The sequence below is a fragment of the Cajanus cajan genome, chromosome 4 (assembly GCF_000230855.2).
Source record: "Cajanus cajan strain Asha chromosome 4, NIPB_CcT2T_4, whole genome shotgun sequence".
NCBI classification, from domain to species: Eukaryota; Viridiplantae; Streptophyta; class Magnoliopsida; order Fabales; family Fabaceae; genus Cajanus; species Cajanus cajan.
This window is the reverse complement of record NC_138520.1, coordinates 77,468,069-77,482,986: the sequence shown is the minus strand read 5'-3', so window position 1 is coordinate 77,482,986 and position 14,918 is coordinate 77,468,069. Positions and strand designations below refer to the sequence as shown.

At 29.2% G+C, this 14,918-nt stretch overlaps 1 protein-coding gene across 1 annotated transcript; it reads right to left on the bottom strand.

Annotated features, from left to right (window-relative positions):
• Positions 1-6,396: 6,396 nt before the first annotated feature.
• Positions 6,397-13,083, bottom strand: DPL1 (dihydrosphingosine phosphate lyase). The gene is made up of 15 exons (XM_020376342.3): positions 12,792-13,083; positions 12,598-12,643; positions 11,376-11,527; positions 11,154-11,213; positions 10,297-10,521; positions 10,080-10,221; positions 9,902-9,952; positions 9,710-9,801; positions 9,151-9,277; positions 7,920-7,935; positions 7,495-7,602; positions 7,341-7,395; positions 7,103-7,249; positions 6,897-6,975; positions 6,397-6,691 (listed from the first exon to the last, which is right to left on the bottom strand). The coding sequence occupies exons 1-15, from the start codon at positions 12,980-12,982 to the stop codon at positions 6,569-6,571; spliced, it is 1,614 nt and encodes a 537-aa protein (XP_020231931.1). The 5' UTR covers positions 12,983-13,083; the 3' UTR covers positions 6,397-6,568.
• Between the last annotated feature and the right edge of the window lie 1,835 nt (positions 13,084-14,918).

The following is a 14,918-nucleotide window of genomic DNA, read 5'->3' as shown; positions in this document are numbered from 1 at the left end:
ATGATATCAATTTCATCTTTCACCTTTTTCTTTTCTTGATGTGTGTTATAAAAAAAATTACCACTTAAAATTTGAGATTTCAAGCATTTTTTGTGTTATATAAAGGAACAAATTTAATTACATAGAATAAATAAAGCAAGTCAATTAAAAAGAACGAACAGACAAATAGAGCAAGTCAATGACACTATCATTTACATATCAGAGTTTCACAAAATAGGGGAATGAGATGAGAACAGTACTACAATATTATATATGAATAATGAATAATAATGTAGTATTATTAATAGAGAAAAAATGGAGAAGACAGGAGCATAGAAAAAAAAATGAAAAACTCACTTGAAAATTCTTGAAACACTTGAAAAATCACTTCAAACAATCCTTCAAAATCCGATGGGTTTGGATGGGATTGTTTTATGAATATGGTATTTATAGATAACACTAGAAAGTCCTTCAAAATCCCTCTCACACAACAATCTTTTAAAATCCTTATATTTTTGAATACCAATGGATTATTTTTAAGTTGTAAAAAATCTCAAATGAATACCAGTGGATTTTAATGGACTCTTTAAAAAATCTTGAAAATCCAGATTGAATACCACTGGATTGTTTTTAAGTGATATAAAATCCTGATTGAATACCAAGGGACTTTTTTACTCAAAAAAAGTCTTTTAAAATCCTACGAAATCCTAAACCAATACACCCCCCTTAGTTTAGACCCTTGTAAATGATATGTTATGTTTCCTGTTTCTCTTTCAATTATTTTCTTCCTTTGAGTTGTAATTTTGATATTAGTTATTTAGTATCGCCATGTGCGTTGAAGTTCAACTGTCTATTGAGCAATGTTGCACAATTGGAAAATTCTCACAAATTTTGGTTAGACAATTGTTGATTAAATGGTAATGGAGAGAGTCACATCACACGTGTCATTCTTACAAAGGAAAAATGTATAAATAATATTTTTCCATGTTCATCAGAGTGAGTTGGGTTTGGTAGATCACCAAGTTGGTTCACTTTTGGCAATGGTTTGTACTGTGTTTTTTGTGGAGCAAGTCATAAAAATTTCAGGATTCATAAACTCAGCACCAAATGGTAGGTCAGGGGACCCCTTCCCCCCGTAAAAGGAATATGGTACCTTTTATATGTCGTTAGCAATGTTGCCACATGGTGCTTCAGATTCACTATGTACACTCCTCTTTCCAGAGGAAAGTTAAATGTACTTTCCCATTGTTGTAAATTTTGTTCCATATCTTTGACTCGTTCTGCCAACATGGTTACAATGATTTAGTAACTGTTATTGCATCATTTGGGTAAATTTTTTTAAGATAAAAAAATTCTGTTTTTTTAGATGAGAGAAAAAATAGTATAAATAAATAAATTGAATATAAAGGCATTGTGTGTGTGTAAACTCAACTTGTTGCTTCTTATTAATGGTTATTGCATTCATTGCTTATTTTAGAATAAATAAAAAAATTATTGTGAAAGCATTCAACGTACGAGATGCAGACAAATGAAAGGAAAATTGGTTTTTTAAAATTATTTTTTTAATACAGTGTTTAGAAAAACTTATTTTACAAGTACTTATACGTAAAATATAATGAGTTTTTAACCTAAAATTTATTTGTGTGCATAGCTTTTGAAGAAGATAAATGAAAATATAATTTGATTTTAGCTTATACAAGAAGCTCAACTCATTTTTTTTTTCTTTTTTACAAATGTTTTTAAAATTCTTTATCCAAATAAAATCTCAAGTGACTATGTAATAGTCCTGCATAGTTTAGCAATATTTTTTATACACACTAATTTTATCTCAACCTCTTAAAATAATGTTAGAATAGAAAGCGTTTAACTCAAACTCTTAAAATAAATCTAAAAAGTTAGTTTATTGCCATGTAGTAATTTTATTTGATTTAAGGAGAATTTAGTTTAGTGAAAAATGTTTGTAGTCTCTATCAAAATAAATAAATAGGTATCACTCTTCTAAAAATGAGTTGCTCATCTTAACATGTAAAATAAGTAATTTCAAGTACAAAAAAAATTCAATTATTGATAAAATAATGGTTGAATAATATTAATTCCTCATATTTATCAAATGAAATTTCATTTGATAAATTAGACGATTGATTACTATTTATTAATATTTATTTTTTTATAATATCTATTAGTATAATGTATATATATCTTGCACTTAAGTTATTTTTAAAAAATATATAGAAGAAAAAGATATATAAAGTAATGATTTTTGAGAATAGACTAGCAAATTAAATGGTTTTTGAGTATTGGCTAGCAAATTAAATTGTATATTTATATTGTGTATCAAATCATGAATATATTAAAATAGTTGAATTTTTTAAAATATGAAATTGTTTATTTTTTCTTTACCTACTTCAAAAGAACCCAATTCCAAAGAAACAAATTTATGCAAGTCGCAGCAACTTGCAAGGTAAATTTTGACTAATATACCTATCCAATGTAAAATATTGATAGTAACTTGCTTATGTTTTCTTATCAAAAACAGGGCTATTGCCATTGAAGTATTGCAATTTGACCCACAGATTTAGATGCGAGTGAGTGTATCTAGAAAAGTGAAAAATGCAACTAGGGCATGTTGGCTGATTATGGCACAGTAGCAGCAGTGTCGCACGACCCAACCAAAATAGTGTCGCCGTGTTCATTTTGATTTTGCTGGATGACAATGAAGAATGAACTCGGGCATGATCGTTCTCAGAACACTTGCTAATATAAAATATGAAAATAATTAATAATTATTATTAAATTAAAATGAATAGCTTAAATTAAAAAATATAAATAAAACAATCACGTATTGTTGCTATCATAATTCTTTTTTAGTTATTTTTGTTGTTGTCTTCGTCACTAGTGATAGAACTTTAAAGGAGTAGGGTAGTCATAATTCTCCCAAAAAAATTTCTTTTTCTTTTAAATAGTATATTTTTTATATTATATTATAAATAATTTAAATTATATGTATTAATATTTTAGCCACCTCAAAATATTTTGTCAAGATCCATCATTAATAAAAATAATGATAGTAGTAGTAGTAATGTAACAACAATGAAGTGTGGTAATGATATTGACAACAATATTGTAATATGGTAGCAATACACCCAAGATGGAGGTGATGGTTGCAATGACAATTATGAACACAACAATGGCAAAGAGAGAAAGGAAGAGGAGTAACAGCTAATAAGAATGGCAGATAGAGAAAGAAAAAGAGGTGAGAGAAATGAAACAAAAGTTAAGAGAGAGAGAGAGAGATTGCAGAAGAAATTGGAAGGAGAGAAAAATTTCCAAGTGACGGAATTTACAGTAAAATTGTGACAGAGAATGGGTTTTTTACACTATTTCATTTTACTTAAAAATATCCTTATAAATTCTCATCATTTTAAAAATTATTTGAATACAAATAAGTCAGTTTGATATACAATACTTTTTTGGTATATGATAAAAATACTAAATATTTTTATAACACTTTAAATCTACTTAAAAATTAAATCATTCCCTCAAAATTCTTTTCTAAAACACTATTAAAATAATCCCATTCATAATTGTTTATAACCATTTAAAAGTTACTAACAAACTATTGATCCAATAGGCTCAATTGTCTCAAATAAAATCTTAAATTCTAATATTGCAAATGAAAAAAAAAATACTTAAGAAAAAAACTGTTAAAATTGATCAATCAAACAGAAATTAATTATCAATAAATCAATAGCTATTTCACATCTATAACCTGTGAAGAGAAATTATTAAGCTTGTTCATATTAAATTAAAACAAACTAAAGTAGACTCCGTTGCACAATCAAATCATCTCACAAGAAAAAGATATTTTGAAATTAGAAAGAACAACAATGCAATTTAAACATTTATGAAGGATAATTTTCCTTATTTTAATAATGATTATCAATCACACAAACACGTGAATTATTTTTGGTTCCGGGAGTGTCAGAACAGAGGCAGCGGGGTTGGTGAGAGAATATTACTGCCATCATTATCGAGAGCAAGATTGCGAAATAGTAGGCTTTTGAACATAGTGGGCCTATTTTAGAAATATATTAGGGAAATGGGACTGTCTTGTAACCAAGACCGTTTACAACGGTCGCTAGTCTATAGTGATATTGATGACACGTGGCCCTTTTTTTTTGTTTAGGTTGGGCTGGAATGAGTCATACCAGTGTCACTATAGGCTGGGTCAACACAGTTGATGGACTAACAAAAATAATGTAGCCTATAACGAACTGTGTAAGAAAAAAATAAAATAAAAACGAAAATAATAGAAATGTAAAATAAAAATAATAAACTGAAATATTTATTATATATTTATAAAAATAAAATTAAGTTTTATACAAATGTAATTTTAAATAAAATTATAAATTTTTTTAAAGAGAGGCGCTATGGGCCATAGCGACTTGGTGTTGCTATGGGTCAGAGCGCCAATCATTTTGTATAACTTTTTTTTTTAGAAATAATTACGTTTTATTTTAAAATTTTCGTTTTTATATTTTTAAATAAAAGTACACAAATTAAATAATTTAAATAAATTTATATTATTATATGTTAAATTTTTAAAAAAAAACTAGGACAAAAAAACGTAATTAAAAAAAAAATTAAAACTTGTGTCGCTATGGGCAGCGACACCATTGTTATTTTACTTTTATTTTTTATAAATAATTACATTTTATTTTAATTTTCTGTAATTAGTTTATTTATATATTTGCTTAATATAAATTTTATTTTATATATTTATGGTTTCTTTTTATTGTTTAAGTGTATTAATAATTTTTTATATGTTAATTAAAAAATAATAAACCAAAAATACGTAATTAAAAAAAGAAAAAAAATAAAAGTGGTGTCGCTATGGACAACGACACCATTGTTGTTTTACTTTTTTTATATATAAATATTTACATTTTATTTTATTTTTTTGTAATTAGTTATTTTTTATTTTATTTTATATGTTAATTTATTAAAAAGTAGGAAAAAATAAGTAATTAAAAAAAAGAAATTTAAAAAAGGAAAAAGAGTGTCACTATAGGCAGCGACACCTTTTTTGTTTAATTTTATTTAAAAAATATTTACATATTGTTTTATTTTTCTATCATTTCTACATTTATATATTTTTTATATATTATTTATTTTATATAATTATGGTTCAATTTAATTTTTTTGTCTAGATGTATTTAAATATTTAAGTGAGTGACGTTATGGCCTATAGCGTTACTGTGTTGCTATAGGCCATAGCGCCATTCTATTTTACGTTTTTTTTTTAATTATTAACTTCATTTCTTTTATTCAATTTTTAATTTTTATTATGAATCTCATATAAAATTATATTTATAAATTTATGTTTTCTATAATTTCTTTATTTTATTAAATATATTATTTTTCCTTTTTATTATGTATTTAAATATTTTTAAAACTGGTGCTATGGCCTATAATATAATGCTACTATTTTTAACTTTTTTTTTAATTATTAACTTAATTTCTTTTCTTCAAATTTTAATTTATACTACGAATTTAATATAAATTTATATTTTTTTTATCTTCTCTGTAATTTCTTTTTTTAATATATATGTTTTTTCGAATTTTATCTATTTTTAATATGTAAATAAGTGGTTTAAATGTAGCGTTATATTCTATAGCGCCACTATTTTTAACTTTTTTATATATAAAAATTATTAACGTAAATTTTTTTCTTATAATTTTAATTTTTATTACGAATGTAATATCATTTTTTATTTTTTTTATCTTCTCTGTAATTTCTTTATTTAATATATATATTTTAAAAAAATTTCTATTTTTTATATGTAAATAAATGGTTTAAAAGCGGCATTATGCCTATACCACCACTTTTTTTAATTTCTTAATTTTTTTTTTACATTATTGACTTTAATTCTTTTCTTATAATTTTAATTTTTATTACCAATATAATATAAATTTTATTTTTTTTTATCTTCTTTGTAATTCCTTTATTTAATATATATATTTTTTCAAATTTTATAAATTTTTAATATTTAAATAAGTAGTTTAAAAGTGACACTATGCTAAGTGCCACTCTTATAAATTCATTTTTATTTTTTAAACTATTTTTATTTTTTTATATTTTTTATTTTATTTTAAAAATGTGACATTATAGACTATAACGATTCAAATTAAGCTATTTTGTGTCATGAGCTATAACGACTTTATAAATATGATTTTCCTGACTTCTGGAATTTAAAAATGCCACGTGTCACAGGTATCACTATAGACCATAACGATACCGTTAAAAATTACCCTAAAGGTATAATTTGTTACAAAATAGTCCCATTTTGGTAAAAAAAAATTAAAAGAGCTCCACTATGGTCAATCAGCCGAAATAGTAACGAACTTCGCCGTTGATAATGCTCAAAATGACGTGTGCTCTTCTTTCAATTCATGTACAATGATACATTTATTTTTTTCAATTCAGTCTTTAAATATGAAAGAATGCACAATAAAATAGGATATTATTAAGTGAAGGTCCACTAGAGTACATTTTGCCAGAAGAATCTGGTACAAATGTCGAACGCCATTAGCAGGTGCCATCCATATAATCTACCAGCAATTCCTGGACCATGCCTCTATCTGGCATCTTCCCTGCGGCGCCATATATAGGTGCTAGCCCTCCACTTATTGGACCTGGATTTTCTTTCACCTGAAATTGAAATGAGAGAAAAGAGTAAAACAGAAAATACAAATTGAATTAAGACATAGTATTTTATCAACCGGTGAACTGTTACATCAGCTGCAATCCCTGCAACCACCCTCTCCTGGGGGCCCGGAGGCAGTATCTTAAAATCCAGAGTCACGTAATAAATGATTCATTTATAACATGGATTCCATGTAAGTAAACAACTTACAATTTTCACAGATTCCTTCAAATCCTTCAAAAAGTCTTCAACAATTGGCACGTGTTGCAGTGTCACGCAGATATGGAGACTGATTCAAGCACAAAGATAAAAATATCCAGTTTCTTAAATGCCACCATCAAGCACTAGCAGTTAAATGCCGAAAATACTAAACAGTGCCCCCCACCCATAAGAATCTAAAAGCCCTACGCCGCTACCTGTTGGGTCTCTGTAATGCATTCAAATGCCACCCCTTGGATGACATAATATCATTGACTTCAAATATATCCAGAACATCTGATCCAAAAGCCACGATTGTCATGTCAGGTCTTCCAACAATATACAACTCAGTAATCTCCTCTATGCTGCAGATATAACATAATCATTACATTCAAAGTTTTTATACAAGGCACAACATGAAAGTAGATACAGAAGCAAAAAGACGTGGTATCTTGCCCTTTCTGTATTCTTCCTGACCCTTCCATGATTGCTTTTGTATTTTTCAAGTAACCTGCAGAATAAACCAGATCATAAATTGCTCGTTTATCATACATTAGGCATCAGAGTTAGCAGAAAGGCAAATCAAATTATTATGGTCGTGGACAGTAACCTTCTTTTCCCAGAGATATCATTGCTGCCCACGCACCAGCAATAAGACTTCCAGGCCTGCTGCCGGCTATGGTTGGAGACACATACAACCCACCAGACCACTCAGTAACTGAGACATTGACACTAATTAATAAACAGGAAGAAAAACAAAAGTGTAACGGAATTATTCCCAGTAAGAGACAAAACATTTCCTCCAAACATATACATGACTAGCCCCATTGTCAAGAACTAAAAAATAAAGCCTAGAACTAGTCTAAAGTTTATGTCACTACTTATCATCTTCCCTTTTCCTTGCAGGTCATAATAGTGTAAACAAGATCATACAGAGCAGAGGTGAAAAGGATCATACACAAAGACATAAACATTATAAAAATAACCCCAATTAGCCAAGACATAACATTTATCAGAAACAAAAAGTAAACTTACCAGCAACAAATTGATGCTGTAGGATCCAGAAGACAGAAAGAAAATACATTAGTAATCAGCTCCAAGTAAATCAACCAATTTTCCAATAACAGAAAGGCATGTCCCAGAAAAGGTAATCCATAAAATAGAGATGAAAGGGAGGGAACAAAGAATAGAGATAAAAGAGAAATATGTAGTAAAGAGGAAAAATACAACCAAGGGAAGTGGAAATCATCCATACAACAAATAGGAATAAACACCAGAAAAAAAAATGTAGTGTGTCAAGATTACCTATTACCTAGTCTCTCCAGTTATTAGAATAGTAGCTCTCATGAAAACAGCCATGAGCAAAATCCCCATGGAAAATAGCTGCTTTGCATTGCAAAAAAGATGACTTACACTTTCTTAAGTAGTTTTTCGCATTACACATTCAGAGAAACTGTCCCACACTCCCACACAAACAATATAACTTCTTTTTGTTAATAGGCTTTCCTATAAATGAGATTTCATATGATAACAAGGTTGTAAACTTGAAATTGCTTTTATCCCAATAAAATTTTAAGAGTTGGAATGAAGTGCACTATGACAGGGATGACTCTAAGGAATATAGACGTAAAAAATATAGTACTTGGAACTTCAGGTATTCATAATTGATTTAATGTTTGAGTCACAAAGAGCTTTCCATGGTATACAATTCCTCTTCTATGTCCTGTCTCCATAATTGTATTCAGTAAAAAAAAAATATAATAATATCCAATAATAGTATCCTACCATCCTTAAGTAAGAAGAAGTGCAAGAATATTTCATCTATCAATTCTTCATGAAAATCTAAGGAAGAGAAAGAGATGAAGAACTCTTGAACTAAGACCATTTGCATGTATGGCCAAGGATATCCATCATGCTATGAGCTAGAGAAATGATAATTCATGTTCTACAAATGCAATATTATCTGTAAAATGACACTTTGATCAGGAAAAAGAAAAACTTTAGTTATGAAGTAGAAACACCAATAATCAAATATGATGTTTAAAATTGTTATTTTCACAGCATTGATGGATGTCAACTCAAGGAAAGAAAAAAATAGAGTATTTTCTGAAGACTAGAACATGTCATATTCTGTGAGATGTTTTAAGAAGTTGCAAAATTTAACTATAAAAAAGTTATATAACCAATTTGGAATTTAGGTATAAGCTGCAGACTAAATAATTCATCAGTTACTGCAAAAAGCTTTTTGATTAAATCAGTGCCTTACCTTTCTGATTTCATGGTTTCTATAAAGAACTACACTTGTTCCTTTGGGGGCTAAACCATATTTATGCACATCCACTGATATTGAAGAAACCCCTTTAACCGAAAAATCGAAAGGTGGGATGTTGTACCTGGGAAGTAAAGGTTGAACATGAATTAATTACATTGTTACTGACATTTAACAAAAATTACAACAACAACCACATATTTCTGATATAAAAGAGCCTTTTTTCCCATTTTGTGTGGGTTGGGTGATTTGTATGTGTCACAATATTAATATAATCATCAAAAAAAAGTAAACCCTGATCCCAGAGAAGTCGAAGAGAATACTATGCTAGCAACATAGTCATGTATTTGAAAAAAAAATGGAATATAATATTATCAAAGAACAAAGAAAAGGTGTAGTATATCGATGGCTTCAGTGACAATCAGATTCAAATATGAAAGTATGCCTAAAACAATGACAAGGTAAAATTCAAGGCCAAAAGTATAACTAAAAAGACAACCACACTGAAAGATGGTTCAGTAATTTAAAATAAGTCATGCTAACTAGACATCTATACCCGAGCTCACGAGCAAAAGGTAATACAAAGCCACCAAGGCAAAGGTCCACATGGAAGCAAATACCAAAGCTTGATGCGAGATGACCAAGTTCCTACAGAAGAAATTGCCAAATTATCTGCATTATGGTAATTCAGCAAGCAAATTGAACTTATATTCTTTTTCAGAATTAGATGAAAAAATTAAAAACTTACTTCAATGGGGTCAATTATTCCATGAGGAAACCCAGGAGCAGATCCAACAATCTGATTTATCATATGACAGTCAATTTCAAGTTACTACTTATTAGCAGTTTGCATACCATATAAATCTGTAGCAAGAACTTTCAATTTTTTAAATAGAATATTTAAATGAAAAAAGAAAACTTCATACCAAGATTGTATTTTTGTTAATATGACGTCGTATAGCTTTCACATCCGCTTGAAAACTCTTGTTAACTGGTACTCGCCATAGTTTGATGTTAAAATACTGTGCAGCCTTGTCATATGCTGAGTGTCCAGATTCCGGAATTATCCTATAATTTAATAGTTAGAAAATATATTAAAAAATGATTTACCAAATATACAATAATGAATTACTAGTGACATACATTTCAGGTCTTGTAATTCCTTTCTTAGATTTCATATAGTCACGAGATGATTTGACAGCTAATAATATACTTTCAGTCCCGCCTGATGTCATGTTGCCACATATTTGTCCTCCAGAACTCTTTTCCTTACTTCCAAGAAGTGCCGCTGTCATTGCAACCACTTCTGCCTCAAAGCGTGCAACACTCTTGAATACATCCAAATGTAGAGGATTGGTATGGGCAAACCTGAAATGTAATCCAAATGAATTGTTGAATACACAGCAATAGCAACAACCCAGCTACTGAGCAAGGCTATGACCCTAGACAATATCCCACTACAATCAATGTAAAGTTCTCCATACTGTCAGACATTTCAGTGCCTCAACATTATTTGATGCCAAAACTTAATTTTGAAACAGTACCGTGAGACTCAAACATAAAGAACTAGTCCAGATTATGACATTTAATAATCAAGTAGCGGTCAAAGTAGCAAAAGAGGTTTCAAGCTTATTTCTGTTTGGCAAAACTGGAAGTCTTAACCATAGGCAAGCTTTCAAGTTCATACAATTAGCAAAGGTTCCTGTAATGCCTAGATCAGACTCAGCAGAGTCAAAGCCAGATTGATGTTGAGAGAAAATCGTAGTATGATAATAGTATTCAACAGTGTGATGCCCCCAGCTCCTAAAGCAAATATACTACGGTACTCTGGAGTAGGTATACCGAAATTTTTTAATCCATTTCAAAACCACTAATCTATTGAAAAAAATTCGTCTACGAGAATATTACAAAGTTATGACATAATTGTTAATCAGTGTATAAAACATTCATATTAACAGAATCATAAAATACCACTGAAAACTCTGTCAAGTCTTACTAACATTGAACATGCCTCGTTTATCAGAGAAAAATGTCCATCAGATTCACTTCCTCCAATGTAGCTGCAAAAAATAAACAATACATTTTAAATAAATATACAACTCAATCGTATCACATCAGCCCTGGTAGTACACTAAGATGGATGGGGAAAGAGAAAGGAAAGACAATGCTTCCGAAGTACAAATGATCAGAATTTTAACATTGTACCAAAATTACTAACATACACTGTACCAGAGCATTTGCCTTGCCAAGCCGCATCATTTATTTTCTCCTCTGTCATTTTCTCAAGGACAGATGTCCCTAATCCTGTGCTTGGTAACTCGGTTTTCCAACCTTCTCTTTTAGATTTACCATCAGATTGCATCTTATCCACAACCTATGAGTTCAATGACCAGATTAATAAGCGAATCAGCCCCCACCGATGATCCATGATTTAAAGAACGCATAAAATTGTAAAAACAGAGTGTACACCAAGATGGCCCAGTTATTAACAAAGAACAAGAGTATAACCCTGTTTGCAAAAAGGAATCCCCAATTTTATTTTATTTTTGGACACTCGGGTCCAGGAACTAATCAAAGTATTCATCTACCACTTCAGAAACTAGAACGATGCCTCGAGTTGAACTGTGTTGGGATTTGACAAATAATGTTATTGGACAAACACATGGGATTTCTCCACCTCGTGCACCCCAAATTCACCGATTAGTTCTCAATACAATTCTGCTAACTAAACTTACTCATGAATTTACTTCACCTCCATTTTTACCCTGTACCAAACCGACCCTAAGGATGAAGGTATGAAAAACCCATCCTAGACCTGTTTTTCACCCCAAAATTTAAGAGTATACCAAACTAAAAGTACAGAAAAAAAAATTGAAATATCAAAATCTGAGGTTTCCACGGCAGGAACATATTATGAAGTCAAAGGCATTGAATGCTTTCAAAAACTCGATTTCCATAATAATCCAGTTCCTGCCAAATGTTACTTTCTCTCTTCCATTTTTTTATATTTTAGTTTCCCACATGTATCCACCTTTGGAGACAACCCTATTTGAACTAAATATGGGCACCTCTCTCGACAGGGATTTGTATCTTCGTTCACCAAACTGTGAGGGACTAACCCCTTCCATTAGACCCAGTCCCCGTTGGCTCTCTTTCTCCATTTAGTCAATGTAATAATACAATAACAAAACAACCTAACTGGACCAGACCTTGTATCCAAAACAGCATAGACCGGTTCAAAGTCTCCCATCTCAAAAAGCAATTCCAAAAACACAAAACCCGAACTAACCACTAACCTAATATATGAACTTGCAAAGTGCGTAGAACATCTAATAAAATTAAACTCAATGCCAGTCAAATCAAACAAACAAAGGCATGCATGCGGAGTTGACTCCATTTACAACGCAAAAACGAAAAAACAAAGCTCAATCCAGTACACCAGACCTTCCGTTTTTCGGCCTCTATATATCCCTTCACGCCAGGGACTAATCTGCAAATCGAAACGCGGATCAATAATTAGATTAATTAATAAACTAATTAACAAAGCACGTTGAGAACACTAGTAATCGGCATATAATAATATGTTGATTAATTAATTGGAGATAAGATTGCATGGAGTACGGAATGATGCTTCGTACTTTGCGGAGCTAATGAGAAACCCTAGGAGCGTGGGTTTGAGAGCGTTGTCACGGAGGAGGAGGAAGAAGGAGCGGAGAGAGTGGGCGAGGAGGAGAGAGAGGAGAGGAGCGAGAAGCAGAGCGAGAGGCTCGTATTGGGAGAGAAAGGAATTCGCGGTGGCGCGGAACTGAGAGATCGAAGAAGAATCCATTGGAACAAAGATAGAGTAATGGAGAAGAAGGAAGAACGATAGCGCCGAGGGAGAGAGGGAGTGTATTGTATAGTGTATTATTATTTATAGTATTTGGAAGTTTGTAGAAGAAAGAGAGAAAATGAGAACGAAGAAACGTTGTCACGTTGCGTAGAAGAAAAGTGTTGAGTTATTCAGTTGCGTGGCGTTGGGTCTCGCTAGTCGCTAGTGCTCAACGTGGAAATAATTTGGTTAAATGTTTTTTGAGTGCTTGTAACTATAATCATTTCTATTTTTCTCTTTCACACATGCTAAACATATTATTAACGCGAAATGGGCATTTTCTTGACTAGTATTTCACCTTGCTTCTGTATAAAATAAATGTTTATTATATAAATAAGTATTATATTTTAATATTTTTAATGTATAAATTATAATTTATATTTATTAAAATAAGTCCTGTTGTAATATAAGGTTATTTTTAATGATTGATAATTTACTTTTAAAAAATTAGTTTAATTTCAAAATAATTATGATTAATTTTTTGAAATGGATAAGAAATTAAAAAAAAATCTTAAAAATCTTCTCTAAAGACATCTCTTTTAAAAGACGCATATAAGGAACGCTTGTCCGATATAGTCATTCGTATTATATAATGATTTGCATTTTTTTATTAGTCAAAATTATATTGATGTTTGACGTTGAAATCATATGTATATTATTCTATTATTAATTATTAGATTTTTTTTTGGTAAAGATATTAATTATTAGATTGATTGTAGTAATTTAATTTGGGAAAATTGTATAAATTAAAAAAAATCACTTGGAAAAATATTATTATCTTTATTTTTTTTATAAAATTTAATTTAGAATAATTATTTATTTCTTTATATAAAATTTAATTTATAATATTTGATGCATTAAATTAAATATAAAAAAAATCTTCTTAGTTAAAAGATGTTCTCTTAATGTGATAGGATACATATCATATATTAGTTATAGACTTTATAAAATATATGCATTTTAATTGGTTAGGAAAGTAAGCGATATTAATTGTGAGAAAAATTGTTATTAATTATTTTTTTAATGTTAGAAAGTTTATTGAAATGAAATTTTAAAAAATTATTTTAGTGTGAAAAAATTGTACGAATTTTAGTAAATTTTAGAAGATGTTAAATGTCATGACATTTAAAAAAAGTTAAAGACTTTTAAAATATGGATTTAATCAAAACTTTTATAATTCAAATTTTAATGAATTTTAATAGATTTTGATGGATTTATATTATAAGGTTTCAAAATATTTTGTGGATTTCATAAAAAATGTGATTTTATAAAACACATTTAATGTTTCAATAATTAATAAAAAAATATCATAAATAATAAAGAAAAGTAAAATAAACATTTTTTTTATCTTTTAATAAATAATTATATCTATCTTTGACAAATAATTTACTCTAAGGTCACTCTAACTAATATTTCTTCATATATCTAAAGTTATACTAGTCCTCCATTTATTAATGTATTTTCTTTCATACTTTTGAGTTTGAACAATATGTTCAAAATTATAATTTTCATTAACAGTTAACATTGAAAATGAAGATTCGTCTACTAATTCAACTGAAAATTCATCAAAACGATATTTTTAAAAAATAAGTTATACAATGTTACACGTGCTAATACAAACTTAACTTGTGTGTTAAATAAAAATAAGACATTGACTCTTGGTCAATTTTCTTGAGGACGTATGATATAAATTAAACATTTCATATAAAGTTAGTATAAAAAAATTATATATATATATATACACACATATATACTAAAAAAAATTTGATCTTGTTGCACTTTAAGTTCATTTCTCTTTGTCAAAGCAACACTTAAAAATTTGGAATCGTAAGTTGAACCCTCTCACCTCCTAAAAACATACATGAATTCTAAATCAAAGTTACAAGTTGCATAT